The 19,856-nt window shown below is 36.9% G+C and overlaps 1 protein-coding gene across 2 annotated transcripts in view; it reads left to right on the top strand.

Annotated features, from left to right (window-relative positions):
* The first annotated feature begins 14,033 nt into the window (after positions 1–14,033).
* Positions 14,034–19,856, top strand: part of LOC149820390 (uncharacterized) — a 94,039-nt gene continuing 88,216 nt past the window's right edge. For both annotated transcript variants that reach the window (XM_089983562.1, XM_089983563.1), the window contains exons 1-3: positions 14,034–14,276; positions 14,889–14,974; positions 15,060–15,137. In XM_089983562.1, the coding sequence (XP_089839688.1) occupies positions 14,173–14,276; positions 14,889–14,974; positions 15,060–15,137 (268 nt within the window). In that variant the 5' untranslated portion in view covers positions 14,034–14,172. The remainder of the gene's footprint in view (positions 14,277–14,888; positions 14,975–15,059; positions 15,138–19,856) is intronic.

Below are 19,856 nucleotides of genomic sequence, written 5' to 3'. Positions count from 1 at the left end.
GATAACTCCAAAATATGTTTAGCATGGTTGATTTACTCGGAATCAACACTTGGATCATGTTTTTTTAATGAAAAACAATATTTGAAGTATAAAAAATTTACAAAGATTTTGGACCATTGATTTTTCAAACCTTACAAAATCCTACCCATGTGTTTGGAATCAAATGCCCCAAGAGTTGATCCCTATAAAATCAAGCATTTAGATAACTATTTGTATGATCAAAATTTAAAAATAAAACAAGAAAACTCAAAAAGCCCTTTTAGCATATTTCATATAGTATGTGTTGTTCATACTCTTCAAAGGTCATGATGGGCCACCTGCCATGTAATTTATAAGTTTTTAGGAGTCCAACATAGACATATAACGCTTCCTTGGTGGTGAATTGTGGGCCATATGGCTCCAATCATTATCCTTGTTTTGTTCTTTGGTTCATGGGACATGAACTCGACAACTTGGATGTTTCTCCATATTGGAACCATTCGTTTCACGCCGTCTGCCGCATCCAGAATGCCATGTTTTATTGTTCCATCCTCTTTGTTACAAAAAGGACGAGCAGAGCAATTAAAAACAAAAAAAAATTGCCTTGATGAGCGTGCCCCCACCTCTCTCTCTCTCTCTCTCTGAACAATGGAGTCGCAATGACGGTTGGCCATCCATCGACCTAGTCTATCGAAGCATCTACTCGAAGACAGGATACTGGAACCTCATGAAGGAATCAATTGCCCCTAGGAAACTTTCTCTTTCCTATTCGTTCTTCCCCGTCATCTTCTTTTTCTTCATTCTTCTCCCTTCTTCTTCGTTCTCCTCCCCCTTAGGAAACTTGACATGTAGATATAGAGGGAGCCACATCCAATGCCAAGAATCTAGGTGCCCAACATTTTTCATAGTGCCCATTTACATATACAGATGGTCGGGATCGTTTGAGCCTTTATGCATTTTTTCTCTTATGCAGATTTGCTTCTACATATGCAAATTTACTCTTAATTTTTTCTTGAACGTGCGAATTTCTCCTGAATATGCAAATTAGGAGAAAATTGTATATTTTTTGTTGCAAAATTCTTGATCCTTACAACTCTTTGTAGGAGGAAAATGATATATTTATATATACGGATGGTCGGGATCGTTTGAGCCTTTATGCATTTTTTCTCTTACATATGTGAATTTCCTCCTACATGTGAAAATTTACTCTTAAATTTGTGATTTTTCTTGAATATGTGAATTTCTGCTAAATATGTGAATGGAGAGAAAATCATATATTTTTTTGTTGCAAAATTCTCGATCCTTGCAACTCGTTATAGGAGGAGAATCACATATTTAAAAGGAATTCGTAAATGCATTGGTCAACTGTTTGCAAATTTGTTTTACATACTTCTATATTGTCGCAAGTGTTGTCATTATTTACCTATATTTTATGCAGACCTCCTCATTTTTGCAAATATTGGTTATTTTTCATCTATATTTTATGCAGACTTCCACATCTTTGCAAATATTAGTCATTTTTTGCCTATCTTTTTCTAAGACATTTTCATTCTCACAAATTTATAATTTTACATGTTCAATCTAAATTGACAATATTTACATAATTCAACTGTTTACAATTACATAATTTACTTGTTTATAATTACATAATTCACTTATTTACAATATTTACACAATTCACTTGTTTATAATTTCACTTGTTTATAATTTCACTTGTTTACAATTACACAATTCACATATGAAATAAAGTTAAACATATAAAATTTTTAGAACCTCACTAATAGTTTAAAGAACATCCTTTACTTACAAAACATAATTTAAAGATCATAGTATATTTAAAGAACATCCAAAATTTAAACTCATAATTTTTATCCTTAAAGTTTGACAATTCATTTAAATTTACATTGACTATTCAAACTAAACTCTCCATAATTGTCCACATCTCAACTATCAAGATCTCGTTAGCCAATACCCCACTGACCGTTATCTCATCAACCTCACCCTTTTTATTGGCCTTCGTACCATATGTGTTATTCTATGATTCATTTTCGTTCTTTGTCTCCCCATCATCCTTTCTTTTTTGCATCATTCAAAGTCTTCTTCTTTATGCATTTATAGAATTTAATCATACACGTCTTGTACTCCGTGGCATCTTTTTGAGAAAATGATTATTAACAAATAATTAACTATAGCTTACATCCTAGAGAATTGAACTGAACATGACATATAAATAGGTACCAACATGAAGTTGAATTCTCAGTTTCTGCCCAAGTATTATATGTACATTAGGATAAATATATCACAATAATACATATAACAATTATATACCAAGTCAAGAATATGTACATATATAAATTATTTTAACAAATATATGCAAAATAATTATTCATTTAGTTGTTAAGGAATACCCTCCACGATCTCAATTGTCCGATTATTGTAGTAGTCATTGTCAAACCATGTTGAAAAAAATGAACATATAAAAAAATGAGTTAACAAACATTTAAAAAAACAAGAACATTATTGAATAAATAATGCCATCATACTATTTGTATGTCATTCTCATCTACAAAATCTATGGATACCATGAAATTATATATCTTAAACACCTCCTCCTTCATGTCTATTTCCCAAAGAACCCAATGGTAATTTTCCCAGTTCACAAGAATTAATAGCTGCAATATAAATCGAGTTTAAGGTCATTATATATCTGAAAATTTAAGTTTTTTATGCAAACTTGTTCAATGGATACCTTGTCAACTTTAAAGAATTGATATGGTAACTTGTTGCTCTCTAAGCACCCAATTGCCCCATCTCTCTACCCTTTAATTGCGACCATTTGCCGTAAACAAAAAATGTTTAGTGTTAGTTTTTATTAGAGTAAAAAATAAAATAAAAACCTTGCTTTTCAGACTCACAAATACATAGGAGATAAGGTAAAAGGTCCTTGATAATTGTGTTCCTATTTTCATGTCCTTGTTGTGGGTTGCTTGAAGTCTTTGTATGAATTTTGCTAGAAGCTATATAATCAAAATATGTGGTACATTCATGTTATATTAAAATGAGTTTATATACAAACGTAACAAAATAACAACTATACAAATCAGTAAATCTAATACGTACGTTACTTGTCAACAGAGTTTCTTTGGCAAATTCATACTTTTTTGGCTCTTTTGTGTTTTGCTGCATAACTTTTCCTTTCTCATTAACCTGTTCTCATCACCAATTAAAATAGTATATAAACGCATACATGTACAGTAAGACAAATATACACACATAACTCGTGACATTGATTATACTTCATACAACATAATTGGTTCTTTGCTTGGGGTAGAGATGGAGGTTTGGTTCCCTTTCTACCATATTTTTCTTTACGTTTATACATAAAAGACATACTTAACAAATACATAAAAGACATAAGATATTTGAGTAATTCATTAAAAAATATTAGATAAATATAAAAAAGTAATTCATTAAACAACTTTTAACAAATCCTATATTTTGCAAAGCATACATACTCTAACATATTGTTATTTGTATTTCTTCCTATTATGATCAACCTCAACACATACACAACACTTGTATGACACATCCTTATGTTATGTTTTTCATCTCTTTACCTTAGGTCTGCTTTATAAACTACTTTTGGTAGATAGACATGTATACGAGTCGATGAAGCGATATGTGAGACATTTTCTATCATCGAAAAGAATGCATTTTCATTATGTACAACTTGATACAATTCAACTGCAAAAAACTTGTCATAATAATTCTTTGGTAGCATGCCCTCATACAAAATGCATGTGATTATATATTCGTAAGGAATCCTACTAATCTACCACTCTTCATAAGAGCATAAGTGATTATAAAGATCAATATTGTAACTGTGAGATCGATCACGGGCTTCGTACCGACGGTAGCACTACTTGCACACATAGTTCTACATTTCTCTAGCTTTTTTTTTACCTTCGGCTCCATAATGCCTGTCATATGTTTCTTGATATTCTTTTCTTTTCTTAAAAAGTTTTATTAGTATAAGACAAAGTCTTTCAATAAGAAAAATTAGGGGCTTGTCATGTATTACAAGAATCTGCAAATTGAAGCTCTGCTATATTAGACATTAGTCACCCATATTTTTTTGCTGAAAAAAGATTGTTAGCTCAATATTCTAGTTTCATGTCAGTGGCAATATAATTGTATGCAATTTTGTCTTGCTCTCAAATTTTTACAAGAAAATAATTGCATTGTTGTCTCATAGCTGCTCGAGCTGCACCTCCACCAAAGTGTACTGAGCAGTGAACTAAATTTCTTAGAAAAGTTTTTCATTAAATGTTTCATGCAATATCTAATACGACATGTAGACCATGTGTGAGAGACGACATACTTTAGACCTTCATGCCTATATGAGATAACTCTAAGCTCTAATCTCTCTTTATATTCGTTAATGTGTATGGGTTCTTCCTTTAGATGTTTAAAAAACCACCCCCATGAATTCTCCAACTCTTTATCAATAACTATAAATGCTAATAAAAATATATCACCACATGAATCAATACTATGAGATAACAATAATATACTTGTGTATCTTTTTTTTAGGAATGGGTCATCTACCTTAAGAACTGGAGAAAATCTTTTCATAAACCTATTGATGCTTAGACGAAAGTATAATAACATGTACTGGAATTGATTTTTTCAATCGGTCTAAATGTACCATAGCGATCCTTGATTAACCTTCATCAAATGATTCAAATAAGTAGAAAGCATACTGAAGGACTCTTTGAATGAGCCATATAGCACCTCCTTAGTTCATTCCCAGCCACAGTCGTGGGGAATCGTGGTATGCTAAGAGAAAGGTTGGCTCGAGTGGTGATTCCTAGTGATGCCAACAATGCCGTTAGGGTGGTGATTCTCTAACGATGCCATTAGGGTGGTGATTATCTAATGAAGCTGTTGAAGTGGTGATTCTTCAACAATGCCGTTAGGGTGGTGATTATCTAACGATGTCATTAGGGTGGTGATTCTCTAATGAAGTGGTTGAAGTGGTGATTCTTCAACAATGCCGTTAGGGTGATGATTCTCTAATAAAGTGGTTGAAGTGGTGATTCTTCAACAATGTCATTAGGGTGGTGATTCTCTAACGATGACATTAGGGTGATGATTCTCTAATGAAGCTGTTGAAGTGGTGATTCTTCAACAATGCTGTTAAGGTGGTGATTCTCTAACGATGCCATTAAGGTGGTGATTCTCTAATAAAGTGGTTAAAATGGTGATTCTTCAACGATGCCGTTAGGGTGGTGATTCTCTAACGATATCAATAGAGTGATGATTTTCTAATGAAGTGGTCGAAGTGGTGATTCTTCAACAATGCTGTTAGGGTGGTGATTCTCTAACAATGCCATTAGGGTGGTGATTATCTAATGAAACTGTTGAAGTGGTGATTTTTCAACAATGTCGTTAGGGTGGTAATTCTCTAACGATCCCATTAGGGTGGTGATTTTCTAATGAAGCTGTTGAAGTAGTGATTCTTCAACAATGCCGTTAGAGTGGTGATTCTCTAACGATGCCATTAGGGTGGTGATTCTCTAATAAAGTTGTTGAAGTGGTGATTCTTCAACAATGCCATTAGGATGGTGATTATCTAACGATGTCATTCGAGTGATGGCTATTTAACTATGATATCAGAGTGGAGATTCTCTAAATAGTGTGTTAGAATGACAATTCTCTAACGATGGTCGTCTAGAATAGTGATTTTCTGACGATAGCGACCTTAGGTAGTGTCACTTGAGGTCATTCAAAGAATTTGTATATAGATTGAGATATTGCACAAAAAAATTATATCGTGACACTGTTTGAGTTGTGCATCGTGCACTCAAGAATTTTGAAAGATTGCTAGGAATATCACTTAGCAAGCCTGATTGTGGAACCTATCGAGATCGTTGATCGTCAAGATCAAGTTTTGCATACCAAGACCATTCCGTCGGTCAAAGTGCGTTGGCAACATCATGTCATCGAAAAATACACATGAAAGCCTGAAGCGAGTATGAGAAAAATATTCTGACCTTTTTTATTGTTTGGTGTTGTGATTTCACGAACGAAATCCTTTTTAAGGAGGGTAGGATGTAAGACCTGCGATTTTTTTGAGAAAAATTCAATTCATGATAGAATTTTATATATATTTTTAAGGGCATACATATATATATATATATATGTATATATGTATATATGTATGTGCAGGTGATGATTGCTAGTAGTGCGATGACGATCAATTTGCGGCGAAGAATTGAACCCACACTCTAGATCTTTGCGATCTTGGCAGTTGGTTTTGGGGAAATCCCTTGTTTGGGAGACTTTTTGTAAAGGGAAATGATGTATAATTTCTTATGTCTCATTTTGTAAAACCAATGGTAATAAAATGTTTCTTCTTGTTATTCATCCTGTAACTCGCTCAAAATTTCTAATTGTTTTTTCTCCTATGATTTTCGGCTTGCGTAATCTTTCAAAAAAAAATTCTCTAAAAATTTAAGGATTTTTCAAGTTGGGATTTTGGGGCATTACACATTAGGCCGAGTGTTTCATCGTGGGGTGCTCCAGTATTGTTCGTCAAGAAGGATGGGTCAATGCTCTTGTGTATTGATTATCGCTTGTTGAACCTGGGGATGATAAAAAATAAGTATCCTCTTCAATAAATCAATGATTTGTTTGATCAACTTCGGGAAGCCAAGGTCTTCTCAAAGATGGATCTTTGATCTTGTAACACCCCAATTTTTATAACCCAAAAAATAGTAGTTTTTTTTTTGAAATACTTTAACAAACACAACAAAAAAGTATATCGGGTCTAAAATTTGGTGTGATACTTCACATGAACATTTGCAATCATACAATTATGAAATTGAAAATTCAGTGAATGAATAACCATGCATAAAATAAGTCAAATGTCCACACATGTCTAAAATTAATTACAATTGTCATTGAATTAAATTTATATAATAAAAATCAAAGTCCAAAAGTCCATAAGGCAAAAGAAAGGTAGGCTCAGTCCTCGTTGCAACCTTTCACCTTTGCTTATAAGCGTATACTCACTTCCTGAAAAAACATAAAATCATAGGGGTCAGACACAACATGTCTTAGTAGGGTGAAATATACTAAACTCGTAAAACAAAAATACGAAGCAGAAATTTCATCAAAGTTTTTATGAGATAATCAAACCAAAAATTAAGGAAATTATGCATACATTCTAATTAAGCAGATAAGTATATCCAACAACAAATGAAACCAATATACATAAACCAATAAAATGCACATACTTACCATATGCAAAAGTTCTTTGATGCATGAATCGATTCTTGTCTTTATTTACGTTCTCTTTCTTAAATAATGCATGATATACCTAACTAGTGTGCATATATTTAGCCCTGTTGGTACAATATAGGCTTGAAATCTTGAATCAGGGCCATGGTGCAGAGATATTTTCATATATAAGGGTGGCTTTGACTTGGCCCGACACCTTTCACAAGAGACAAGATGATGGTCAACAATTCGAGAGAGATTCTCAACACCTTTAATCCCAGTGCATCGGATTTTCACTCATGAATATCTTATCCTCTACGCTGCAGTCTATTGCAGAGGTTTTTTCATAAAATCATGGGAGGGGAGGAACAACCTTTTGTGCTCGAAACATAACTTATCACATGAAGTTTTGTACCACTTGCCACTCTTCCAGCAATTATTTTTTACTTAGGATATTGCATTGTTTTACTTATTTACTTAATATCTTACATGAAATCATAATCGAATCCATCAAAAGGATTCAACCCCTAATAGGGCAATGTATGCATTTATAAAGCATTGACATTGAAACAAGATTTGGACTTAGGTCTGAATCGGGTTTAGACCCACATAGATTGACTCCAAATGAGAGGTTTGGCTATGATCTACTGGATCAGGATCCAAATCGGGTCCAGGCCCATTTAGATCAATGCTATATGAGAGGTTTGGCTCGGATCTACTAGATCTGGATCTGAGTCAGGTCAGATATAGATCTGGATTAGGTCTAGACCCACATATATCAGTGAATTGAGTCAGAAACCCAAAACAACCTGGATCCGTTTTGACACACATCTAAAAAATACCTATATCATGAGATTTATAAATCCATTTCACAAATGTTTTGCTGTGTTCGAAAGCTAACAACCTCAGGTACAATCATTATTTTGGGCTCAAACCAAATTAATCAATTTAAAAGGTCAACAATGCTCTAAAAGTGGTTTGCACTTTTCAAACAAGCAATTTTGAAATCCAAAACCTTGTTTTGGCTATAACTTTTCACTCCACTATCCAATCAAAGTGATTTTTAGCTTATTGGAAAACTAGAAACCTCTATTTTTTGGTTGAAAAGTGTTGAATCACAGTTCCTTTGAAAAAGCACCAAATAACACTAAAAACCTTAGAAATACTCTTTTAAAATCATTTTATCAAATGGGATCTTTGAAATACCCTTTGAAGATATATGAGTTTGCTTGGTGCTGATCGGGAGACTATAAAATTTCTTTCTTTGTCTGAAAGAAAATTTGTATTTTACATGAATAACAAAGTAAAAGAATTCACATCCTGAAAACTGAAGAATATGAACGAACAAATACCGAATTCCAATGAGTCATGATATGTCTAAGTGCCAGGGACCAACGATCAAAGTTGGTTCGAGAACCCAAATTTTTTTTTAGTGTCAACATATCCCCCTCTTTGTTGTCAAATAGGCAAAGCTCAATTGATAACAAAAAAGATGACACACACACAAAAACACAAAATAGCGTCACACAAAAGCTAGAAGAATCTTTTATCAAAGAAGAATCCCAAAGATGAGAGAATTTTATAAACTTGAGTTTTTAGCTACTGAAGAATTGTATGCTAAACCTTCCAAGCCCTAAATCAAAGTCTTGCTAGGTCTGGCAACAATTCTCAAGACAAAGGTTAACAACTTGTCTCATGCAGAGGATGGGGTCTTGCTGAGTCACATGGTCAGTCTCAAGATGAGTCAAGTAAAAATCTCACAGTCTCACTGTCAGAGGAGGAGATCATGTCCGACACGATGCCGATGCAACAACATCATGTGCTAGCTTTAACAGGACCAAAAGAGGGCGTTCTACTGGTGCAACAACATCTTGTGCTGACTTTAACAGAACAAAAATGTAGCCTCAATAGCGAGAGACTTGAGTAGACAAATTTCTTGAGTATAAAGAATTCATCATTTGAAAGAAGAATTTCAACTAGTGCCAAAGCATGATGGAACCAATGGTTCTATCCAAAGAAGTCAACCCGATAAAGGGCATGTTCCCCGAGAAGACAAGAAAAGTTCACTCCTAAGAGAGAAAACAAAGGTAAGACAGGATGTCTCGCAAACAAGCTATATCATGTTCTTTCCAAAGCACAAGTTTGCTTTAGGCAACTCTTGTTAATCGCTTTTAGGTATTCTTGATTTAAAAGATTGAAAATATTTTCCCTTGATTTTCTTGAGATTCTTATTGTTTTTATGAGGTTTTGAATGATTCAATGCTTAAAAAGAACCTTTTTGAAAATTAAAAAATAATATTGAATTTTACAAGAATTTATAGATTTTTATGAAGTTTTTCTTGCAATTTTGTCATTTTTATGGAGTTTTGGAATTTTCTACATTTTTAGAGTTTTTTTTTTCTGATTTTTCTAGACATTTAGAGAGTTTTCATGATTTTTTAATGAACTTTTTAGAAATTTTTTAAAATTTTGTAGATTTTTCCAGAGGAAAAATGACGCGAAAGGAACCATGACCCACAAAATCGGCGGGGTTGGAGCCAGTTAGGTCAACTGGCTATAATCCAGGTCGTAGCCAGTCAAACTGACTATCTACAACCGGTATTGGCTCCAATTAAATGACATTGACTAAGTGGTCGGCGTCAATTCAATGAACTGAAGCCAATCTCCAATCTGGTCTGTGACAGTGTGTGGCATTGGTGTTGACCTTTGCTCATTTGGTGTACAAGCGATAGAAGCATAGTTTTCTTATATATAAATTGAATCTCTCTCTCGTCACGGTGTACAAGTGATTATCTTCACTTATAAGATCTGTATTATTTAGCATTCGATCTGCAACCATTCACACTCATCGATCTTCCAATTTTCCTTTCATCTCAGTGAGTAGATATTGTTGGATCATTTTTCGGATCACACAGTTTCACAATCGTCATCATGATATAATACACGATAGAAAACAGTAAATACAACAATGTATACAACATGATCAAGAGACAATCGAAACAATAACAGAGAGCAAGCATGGCATTTTCCACATCAGACCAAAATCCAGACGACAGCATAAGAGCAAATAGAAGCAGAGAACATAAAGAAAACAATAGAACCATGTTTAGATTATGTAACAAGCTAAGGCGTACAAAAGTACTCTCCTTAGAGAAGATTCGCCCCCACATACAGTGCAAATCAGGGTCCGGCGTCCTTCCCCTAGGATACAATAGCCACGACGAACCGAACGGTGCACTCCGACGGATCGTCCTTCGAAAACAACCTCCACGAACCAAATGTTGCAGAACACCCTTCAGGGAAAACTCAGGAGAGAGAGAGAGAGAGAGAGAGAGAGAGAGAGAGAGAGAGAGCAACAGGGGAGATGGAAAATCGCAGAGCTTCAGAAATGCGTCTGTCTCAGCCTGTGCGTAACCCCAGCCCTTACCACGCTTTTATAACCCACGAACGGTTATGAAACGTGGAAGGACCCGTTACGGATTCTGAGGAGACGTGATCCGTTAACGGACTTCGAAAGATCGAGATCCGTTACGGAATCCGAAGAGCCATAACGGGCACAAAATACGAGAAGTCGTGACCCGTTATCCATTCCCATAATCCGTTACCGAATCCAAATATCCAAAGAAACTTTGAGTAAAAAGGTACTTTGTCTTGATTGGATATGGCCCTAAAGGGCGAACCCGAAACCGAACGGCACGGCTCGGCACGACACGGCGGGCGGGCGCGCGCGCGTGTGTGGTGGTCCTCCCACTCTCTTGTTCTCAGGAACAAGTGTATGAGTTTACAAGTGGCTTTTAAAACTCACAGAAAACTCAAGCATAAGCAATGTGAGACTATTCCACCTCATCACGACCACCTTCTCTAAACAACCCAGTTTCTCCTTTGAATTTTCCCTCCCTTCCATCTTACACCTAACAGATATCCCATCCATTAAAGCTATGAACAGATCTACGCTGAGCTTCTGAATTCCATAGTGATAACCGTGGAACAATGACTCTAATACCAAATTGATAGGCCCTTAAATTTGAAAGCAGAGTTGAACTTGCAGGAATTCAAAACAGCATTTGATCGAACTAAATGCATGGTTAGCGGTAGAGAGGTTGCAGGTGAAAGCTTGTGCAGTAACAGCTAGACTAGTGCACATATGGCTTAATTACGTGCTCAAATTCTTTCAGCAAAGGCGCTACTACAGCTAGGCCAACACCATAATCTCTTCAGTTCCATGAAGAATGCATGGGAGAGTGGACTGAGTTAGGCATGCAATTTAGGTGAAGATAACTCAAATTGGCCAGTGTTGGGCTTTCAATGCTTGATAGGCAATCAGTAGGATGATCGATGGAAGATCACCTTCAGATCTCCATTCTCCACCTTCACTCAACAACTGAGCCAAGATTTGATGATTTGGAGCTTAGATCTGAAGTGGACAGAAGTAATAGAGTGGATCAGCATTGGGTAGCTTTGGCACTGTCAATTTATTTGATAGTGATCCAACTGGGCACAACTTATGCTCACACATAGGGATAAATATGAGAATGAGATCAAGAGGAAATAAAAGAGAGGGAGAAAGGAGAACGGAAGAGAGTTGGATAGAGTGAGCTTGAGAGAAGAATTAAGAGAAATTAGAAAAAAGAAAAAGGAAATTAGGGAGGGAAAACAATGTTTATTTCTCACATGATAAGCTACAAACTATAGCAATGTCAATTTATAAGCATTTATAATAGGTTTAAACCTTTTGCCTATTCTTACAAAATCTAAATAAAAAAATACTAAAAAATAATGAAAAACAAAAAAAATTTGTCCGCATTAATTGGTTCACTATGGTTTCAATTATGTATAACAGGTTAGCACCAAGAACCTTCTGCCAACTTTAAAAAACTCCTCTTCATGTAAATTTTTTCATAAGAGGTTATATGAAAAAGTACAAGATAATAAACATGAAAATGTTTAGAATCCATTAATCACTTCTCATAAACAACTATATTCAACAAATTTAATGATTAAAAATTTGATCAATACATTTTTCAAAAACAATAAATTTAATGATCAATGCACTAAATATAAATTTTTTATAGTGTAAAGCTTATGACTACATGAAATAAACAACTACATAAAAATGAAGGCATATCAAATTACGAAAACAAAGCGAGAAATTGACTCACATAAAAATAAATTAAACAAAAATACATAAAATAAACTATTAAACATGCAAAGATAATTTGAGGACCATGCAATTCTTTAACAAAACAACTGATTCATGCCAATGTTCAGTTAAAATAATTGGCTCATGAAAAAAATTCAAAAAATAACTCTTTTAACCACTAAATATGTGATTATCAAAACATTTCATCACCAATGAAGTCACTTATGCTAAAAAAATAATTGTTTTAGCTGTATTTGTGAATGTGCTCAGAATCACTTTTTTTATTTAAAGGTTGCAAACTTCCTATAACATAACTATATATCGCGTGAACCTCAACAAGTTTTCATGTGTGAAAAGCAAATACATTTTTAAAAAGTCAAGAATCAGTGATTTTGGATATGCAAGGGATTTTATCAAATTGATAAGTATTTTGAGAAGTATGCCATTTTGCAAGGACAGTAAAGTCATTTTTCAAATAAAAATTCCCTTGAGCATTTGAAAGCCCTTGCAATTCTTTTAAGGATTCACTTCTCTTCTTGATCTCATATTTTGTTTAAGAAACATCTTTGTAATACGAAGAACTAGACTAGTCGATAATGTGGATCATATTTGAAAAAGATTTAATGCACAAAGCTTTGAATTGGATCTGTTCCAACTATGGTCCATGCTAATCAAACCCATGTTGCAGCAAATTGTTCCCCAAACAAGATAAGGAATAAAGAAGAGTTGAATGCTTGAATCCTCGAGGGAATTAAAATTAAAGGTGCTTCCAAACAATGAAATCTAGAACTCCCTCGAAAATCACTCTTTTGAAATCTAGTATTTAATCTTTTCCCAACCCTTTCTAAATACTTTCAAATGCCTCCTCCCAAACAGATTCTTAAGGGAAGCAGATCAGGTCATGCTGAACATGAACGTTTTTTCTCATGCCGACATCGTGGCCATCAGATTTGCATTTTAAAAAGATTAAAAGTCAACAAAACCACGTGGCATTCATCCAAATTGCAAACAGACGGCCACGATGTCGGCATGAGCAAAAACGCTCATGTTCAGCATGACCTGATCTGCTTCCGTTGTAAATACATCCTCTCACGGGGGAATTGAAAAATGAGGTTTCGAGGGGTTTGGAAAAGGCGAGATTCCTAGCCGAAATTCACCACACAAACAGTTTAAGAAATCCTCTTGGATTGGATTGATCCAACTCAGATAACCACCTCCGATGCCATCTCCAGACTCCAGTCCTTCCACAACCTCCTCCCAAACGCAGCCTTAGATCTTTTCAAATCAAATTTTCACTATCCATCAAATTCACCCTATTGCCATCTCCCAAATTGAGCCTAAAAGAAACGACTTGAACGAATAAGAAATTATTGTTTTGGGAGATCCTAATGAATCCTTCAAAAATTCAATTACCAATTAAAAACCCAGATCCAGAAACTATACTATGAGAATTTGAGTCGAACTCAGGTCCAGATCCAAATTCACTCTTCGAAAATGGATCCAGTATCGAGTCAAGATTGATCCATACCATACCCGAACCGTCTGCGCCAACCACGTCGTCCGCTTCGTGTTGCCTGCTCGGGCTTACAACACAACAGATAAATTCCGAGAAAGGACTGGGAAAAAATATGCACTCGGACGAGCCAGGGAAGGTTCCTGATTCTAGGTCGCGATTTTCAGGGGCTGAGCGTGGAAAACGCGAAACTTATCACGATTTCTGAGAAGAACGAAGGGTCGGTCGATTATGATAATCGTATAATCCTGCGGGAATGGACGAGCGTCTCCTCCAGATGGAACGCATCAGAGAGCTTGAGACGGAGCAGTTGGAAGTGGCCGGCGATCACCGCCATTCTTCTTCTTCCGGGTACTCGAGGTTTTTGGCGAAAACCTCCTTCATTCTTCTATTTTTAAGGGTTTTGTAGCGATTTGCTAGCGTTTTCTCCATCGTAATCAATGATTCTCGGCCGAAAAACCGTAGAATTTGGGGGTACTTCTCGACTCGAGCTCATTTTCACGTTGTAGGAGGAGTTTGGGACCCTTTCGTAGTCGATTACGTGATAAATTTGTCTTCCATTTCTCGGTCTTGCTTGATCGTTAATATTTCGGTGTTTTCGTTTGGGGCGGTCTCATTTTTGTTGCGAGCATTGTGTTTTGCGATCGTGTCTTGTTTTAGTTTTGGAAAAATGTATTCCTTTTTGCTGGTTTTTTATTTCTTCGATGACGACTTGCTGCATATTTGGCAGCGATTTCTCTATTGTTGTGGTAATTGTGGTTTACGATTCAATCTCCTTACATTTTGCTGAAATTGTCGTCGGTTTTCTGGTTCTTGTTTTTTGGATACTGACTTGGTGTGATGCTTAGCTGTGAATTCTCCGTTGTTGGAATTGTGGTTTTTGATTGTTTCTCAATTCCTCAGTGTAGAATTTGGATCAATTCTACGCATGACTCTGAGTCTATATGTTGCTCTATGACTCCTGCTGTACAGTGAACGCCATGGTGACAATGGCCCGAGGCCATATGGTGGACTCACCTTTGACACTGGCTTGGCTTCCTTGCACACTTACCTTGGTGGTGGGCATCTGTGTTTCTTATTTATTGTTCTCTCTCCGTTTTTTTAGCTGCAGTTGTAGTTAGACTCATTTTGTTGTATGCCCAGAGGTTGATGATACCCATCATAAGATGACGTTCTTGGATGGCAGTGCCAATGTTGATTTGCCTATGTTCTACCTTGAAGGTGGGTTTTCTGGTGTTGCTGGTGATGTTTGAACTTTGAATAATCTATACCACTTGTGACAAGAAGGATCCTTTGTTTATTACTAGAACTATTGTATTTGCTTTAATAATTGCACCTCTCATTATCATTGTAGGTGGTACATAACTTCTGTTTGGACCTGGATTTGCTTTTGTCTTTCTTTAGTGTGAAGTATGTTGATTACTCGATATGATAAAAAATGAGCAATCGTCAGTTGAATTCTGATGGAAAAGTTTCATTGATGGGTTTAACCCTTTCAATAGTACTTCAACCTTGATTACTTGTTGCCCTACATGAATTCCTATGCATCCAATAAACAAAGTAAATATTGGAAAATATAAGCAGGGGAATATAACATGGTCATTGCTGTTTTTTATTTAATGGAATGGAAAAAGTGTATTTCTGCTCCTCAAGTCATCAAAAGACTAGTAAATACGACTCTATGTCTTCTTCTTTTTGTAGGGTGACATATTTGATTCCTTAGTGCTGATAGCTAGATATGACACCCATAGCAGCTCATAATGAGAAGTGTTAAAATACATTGTATATATCTGATATATGTATATTTATACAATATACATATATTTATACAATATACGTATATCAGGGAAATTTTGGTAATTTCATGTCCTGTAACGACCCCAACTTCTTCCCTTTCAAAAATGCAAGAAATTTTTTTTTATAGAAACCTTCCCAAAGATCTGGGGTCCTCACAGTTCCACTTTCCATTGGATATCCCATCATCACAAAGTACTGACAATCATCATCAATGAGTAGCAACACTAACCATTTATTTATGAACCGAAGTAAATTGTTATTACCATTCTTCATACAATCAAAGAGTACAAGAATTGAAAAGAACCATGGAGTAAAAAACAAACATAAAATCCCTGTGCCACTGCCGAACTATCCACTCCAAATTGTGAACCTCGTCCATCCATAGTGAACAACTCATCTCTCACTGCCCTCCATTTCCTGTAAAACCAACGAAGTAGAAGGGTCAGAACAAAATTCCGAGCACTACTAATTCAAGGAAATTAGGTGAGACAAAGATCATAAGTAAGATTTCATATGTTGGTTTGAGTGAGTGCAGATACAACCAACATGCAACAATCTAATCCTGCACAAGTGTAACGGATTATTTATACTCACGGCTAAAGTACAGTAAGGTAGTAACACATAGCAGTAATAAAACATTTCAACATGCTTTTAAGAAATGAGTTGCATACATTTACCATATCATGAACTAGAGATCATTTCAATTGATGCATGACCTAGTGCAAAGAAGAAAATGCATGGCTTCCTTATTATCTTATATTTAAGTTTGAGTTTTCTTTCCATATGCATGACCTTATTTAATGCATACAACTTTAGGTTTCTCCTTTTTAAATTCCCATCGCCCGCGGATACACCAAACGGGTAAAAACCCCGAGGTCAAGTAGGTTCCCAGGGTAGATTAGCACACAAATTGGTATTTTATTACTGGGTCCCAACCTAGCCCTCGACCGAGTCACCCTCGGAACATTAGACCTCCCCATCTAATGTCGGGGACACAAGGGACACCCCACGCCCACAAGTGCCACTTCCTTTGGTACCAAACAAATTCACAGCTGTGACCATCACCACCACTCCCGGGTAAAGTGGCGGGTTCTCCCTAAAACCGTGGCCAGGAGAAAGAACCTCCATATCGGGTTCTGGGGACCAAAATTCACGCACACGGAGTTTTTGTATCCTCACAGCCTCCCCAGGACTTGAAACTCTAAGATCTCCATTCTCCAGATGGAAGACCTCAGATCAAAAGTTACACTGTTCTTTATTATGTTTTTATTTAATTCAGTTCTAAATTCTGCAACACCCTATGCAAAAGTGAAATGTAAAGCTCGCATACGCCCCTGCGAGAACTCATATGGGACTCCCGCCCACGAATACCATGTGAACAGTGTAGTGGTATGCCACCATCTTACGTTGTGTAAGTGATGCAGCCAAATGTGGAAACAAAACCAACTTTCTTAATAAAGTGCACAAATCACCCCACCATATGCATGTACTATCCATGTACAAGTGTCTCTAGGACACCCCCTACCTCTTATGCATTCATCCATCGTTCATAGATTCATGACAACAATCCATGCATGATATCACATTTTAAAACCCACATTGATCCATATATGCACATGAGGCTTTAAACAGTACATACTTTCATGTAACATGCCACATATTTCAACCAGCATTCATGATCAAGACAACCAGCAGTATACTAACCAAACTCCCATTTAAATATCATGAAATGAAATACTATCATTCATCCATCCATCAGGATGGTGTAAAAATCCCAGCACCTACTAGAAGAAGTAGTTAGGCTTGCCACACTCAGCCTTTCGGCCTACTGTCTAAGTAGTTCACACTACTTAGACTGCTGGCTGGACTAGCTAGATGAGAGCATCCAGCACATCCCCTGCTCATATTACTGCACATACACCATCATAAAAAAAACAGAAAAGAAACAAACAGGCTAATCCCCTACGACTGGTGGTCTTTATACAAAGAAAACACACCATTAGCAGCCGACCATGGAGAGACAGTAATAGCATAAAAAAAATGCTAATAATGGCAGTCATCGGTACCCGGACATCTGTTGACAGGGGGTGTCCCCTGCAAATCCTCATAACATTAAAAATGAACAACATCTTAAAGTGCATTATGTACTTGTTTTAGATTTAAAGCATGCAGAATGTATACTTAAATTATTTCAGAAACATCGGCTTAAGAGTGTCACTATAAAATCCCAACTATCACCATTGCTATCATGAACAGCGAATTGAAATTTAAGAGTTATTTTGATACACTCCTAACTGGTTGAGTCCAACCCTCAATACCTTAACACAATTCGGAGAAATCATAGACTTCAGCAGACCCATGAAAAAAAAAATGATACTTCGCAGCCCTGAAGTTATGGTGAACCAAGCTGCAAATATGAGGCTCCCTCATACATACACCAATTTAACCCACTGTTGCAACTTATTATAAAGCCCATGATCAAGACTATTGTAATCAAATGAAAACTGTAAAAAGATGCTACGCATAAAGTAACTTACCATTCATGGTTTTAGTTCTATCAACACCCCTGTACAGGAGAAATCAACTTTTCTTTACGGGAATCGTGTTTTCCCCAAAATCGACAGATGAAACCCTAGATTAGGCAAATCAGGTGCTTCCACACTGATTTCCTAAATCACTACACACCAAACCCGCAATCGGTGTAGAGCACGCATGTAAAATCAGGGATTTATATTGACAAGATAAACCCTCATTGCTGTCCGAGTAGGGCTTCCCTTATAACCCCTCACATGGAAGATCCGAAGCCCCAATCTCACCGATTTGGGGTTTTAGGTTTAGGGCTAATGTAAACCCCCAAACCCTACCCTCAAACCCTCATACAAGATCGAACCCACGTTCGATCCCTCACCCATTTCCGAGAATAGCCGTACCTGATTACGGTGATTTTCGGCGGCTGGTGGCTTCCGGCGTGAAGAGGTGCAGGCCGATCGTGTTTCTCCCCCTTACTGCCGTGAAGGGCTCCTTCCTCCACTGTGTGCGTACCGGTCGGGAGAGAGAGAAGTCGTGTGGGGGAAACAAAAACCTGGATGTGGGGGTTTCCCCCTCCTCTATATAGCCGAGCTTCTCCCCCTTCCCACCTCCTTCCGGGAAAAGAGGGGTTGGTTACGTTTGGCGTAACCTCCCCCTTTCACCCTTCTCGCCTCTTTGAAAATGCAAGAATCGTGCTTGAGGCACGATTCTTGATTTTTTTATTTCAAAATGCTCGCACTCGGGTCCGGGTCCAAACCCTGCGACCCGCAACACCCGATCCAACATGAGCATGGATCCGGGTCTTTCAGGGCTAATGGATCCTCAGTGGATCCTTGCGGGTCCACTGTGGATCCGACCCTAATACCTGAGTATTTTCCTAATTAAATTCATTATATCAATCCGAATTTAATACCCATTTATCGATTCCTTTATGGGTCCGGATATCGGGTCCTAGACCCAAATCGACTAAATATACCCTAATTCTTCCGGATATTACATCCTACCCCCCTTAAAAGAATTTCGTCCACGAAATTAGAAAATACCGAATAAGTGTGGATAATGTTGGCGCATGTCCGCCTCGGGTTCCTACGTGCATTCATCCAACCCATGATGCTGCCAGAGCACCTTTACAAAAGGGATCGTCCTACTGCGTAGCACTTTTTCCTAGCGTTCCACAATCGCTATAGGTTTTTCATCTGTAGTTAAGTCGGGTTGTACCTCGATTGCCTCATAACGAATCACGTGCGAGGGGTCTGGTACATATTTCCTCAACATAGAGACATGGAACACATCATGAATCTGCGAAAACTGAGGAGGAAGTGCTATACGGTATGCAGTTTCTCCGACCCGACCAAGAACTTCGAAAGGTCCTACGTATCGGGGACTCAACTTTCCTTTCTTACCAAACCGAAAAACACTTTTCGTAGGTGAAATCCGAACAAAAACGTGGTCGCCAACCTCAAAATTGAGCTCGCGACGCCGTCGATCGGCTTAGCTCTTTTGCCTACTCTGAGCCGCGACCAACTTTTGTCGTATTAAGCGCACCTGATCCGTATAATGCTGAATGATTTCGGGAGACTCCCCCGCTCTAATCCCAACTTCACCCCAACACAC

The sequence above is a fragment of the Nuphar pumila genome, chromosome 12 (genome assembly GCF_984573655.1).
Source record: "Nuphar pumila chromosome 12, dmNupPumi1.hap1.1, whole genome shotgun sequence".
Classification (NCBI taxonomy): domain Eukaryota; kingdom Viridiplantae; phylum Streptophyta; class Magnoliopsida; order Nymphaeales; family Nymphaeaceae; genus Nuphar; species Nuphar pumila.
Note: the sequence above shows the minus strand (reverse complement) of the source record. Positions and strands in the feature narration are given on the sequence as shown.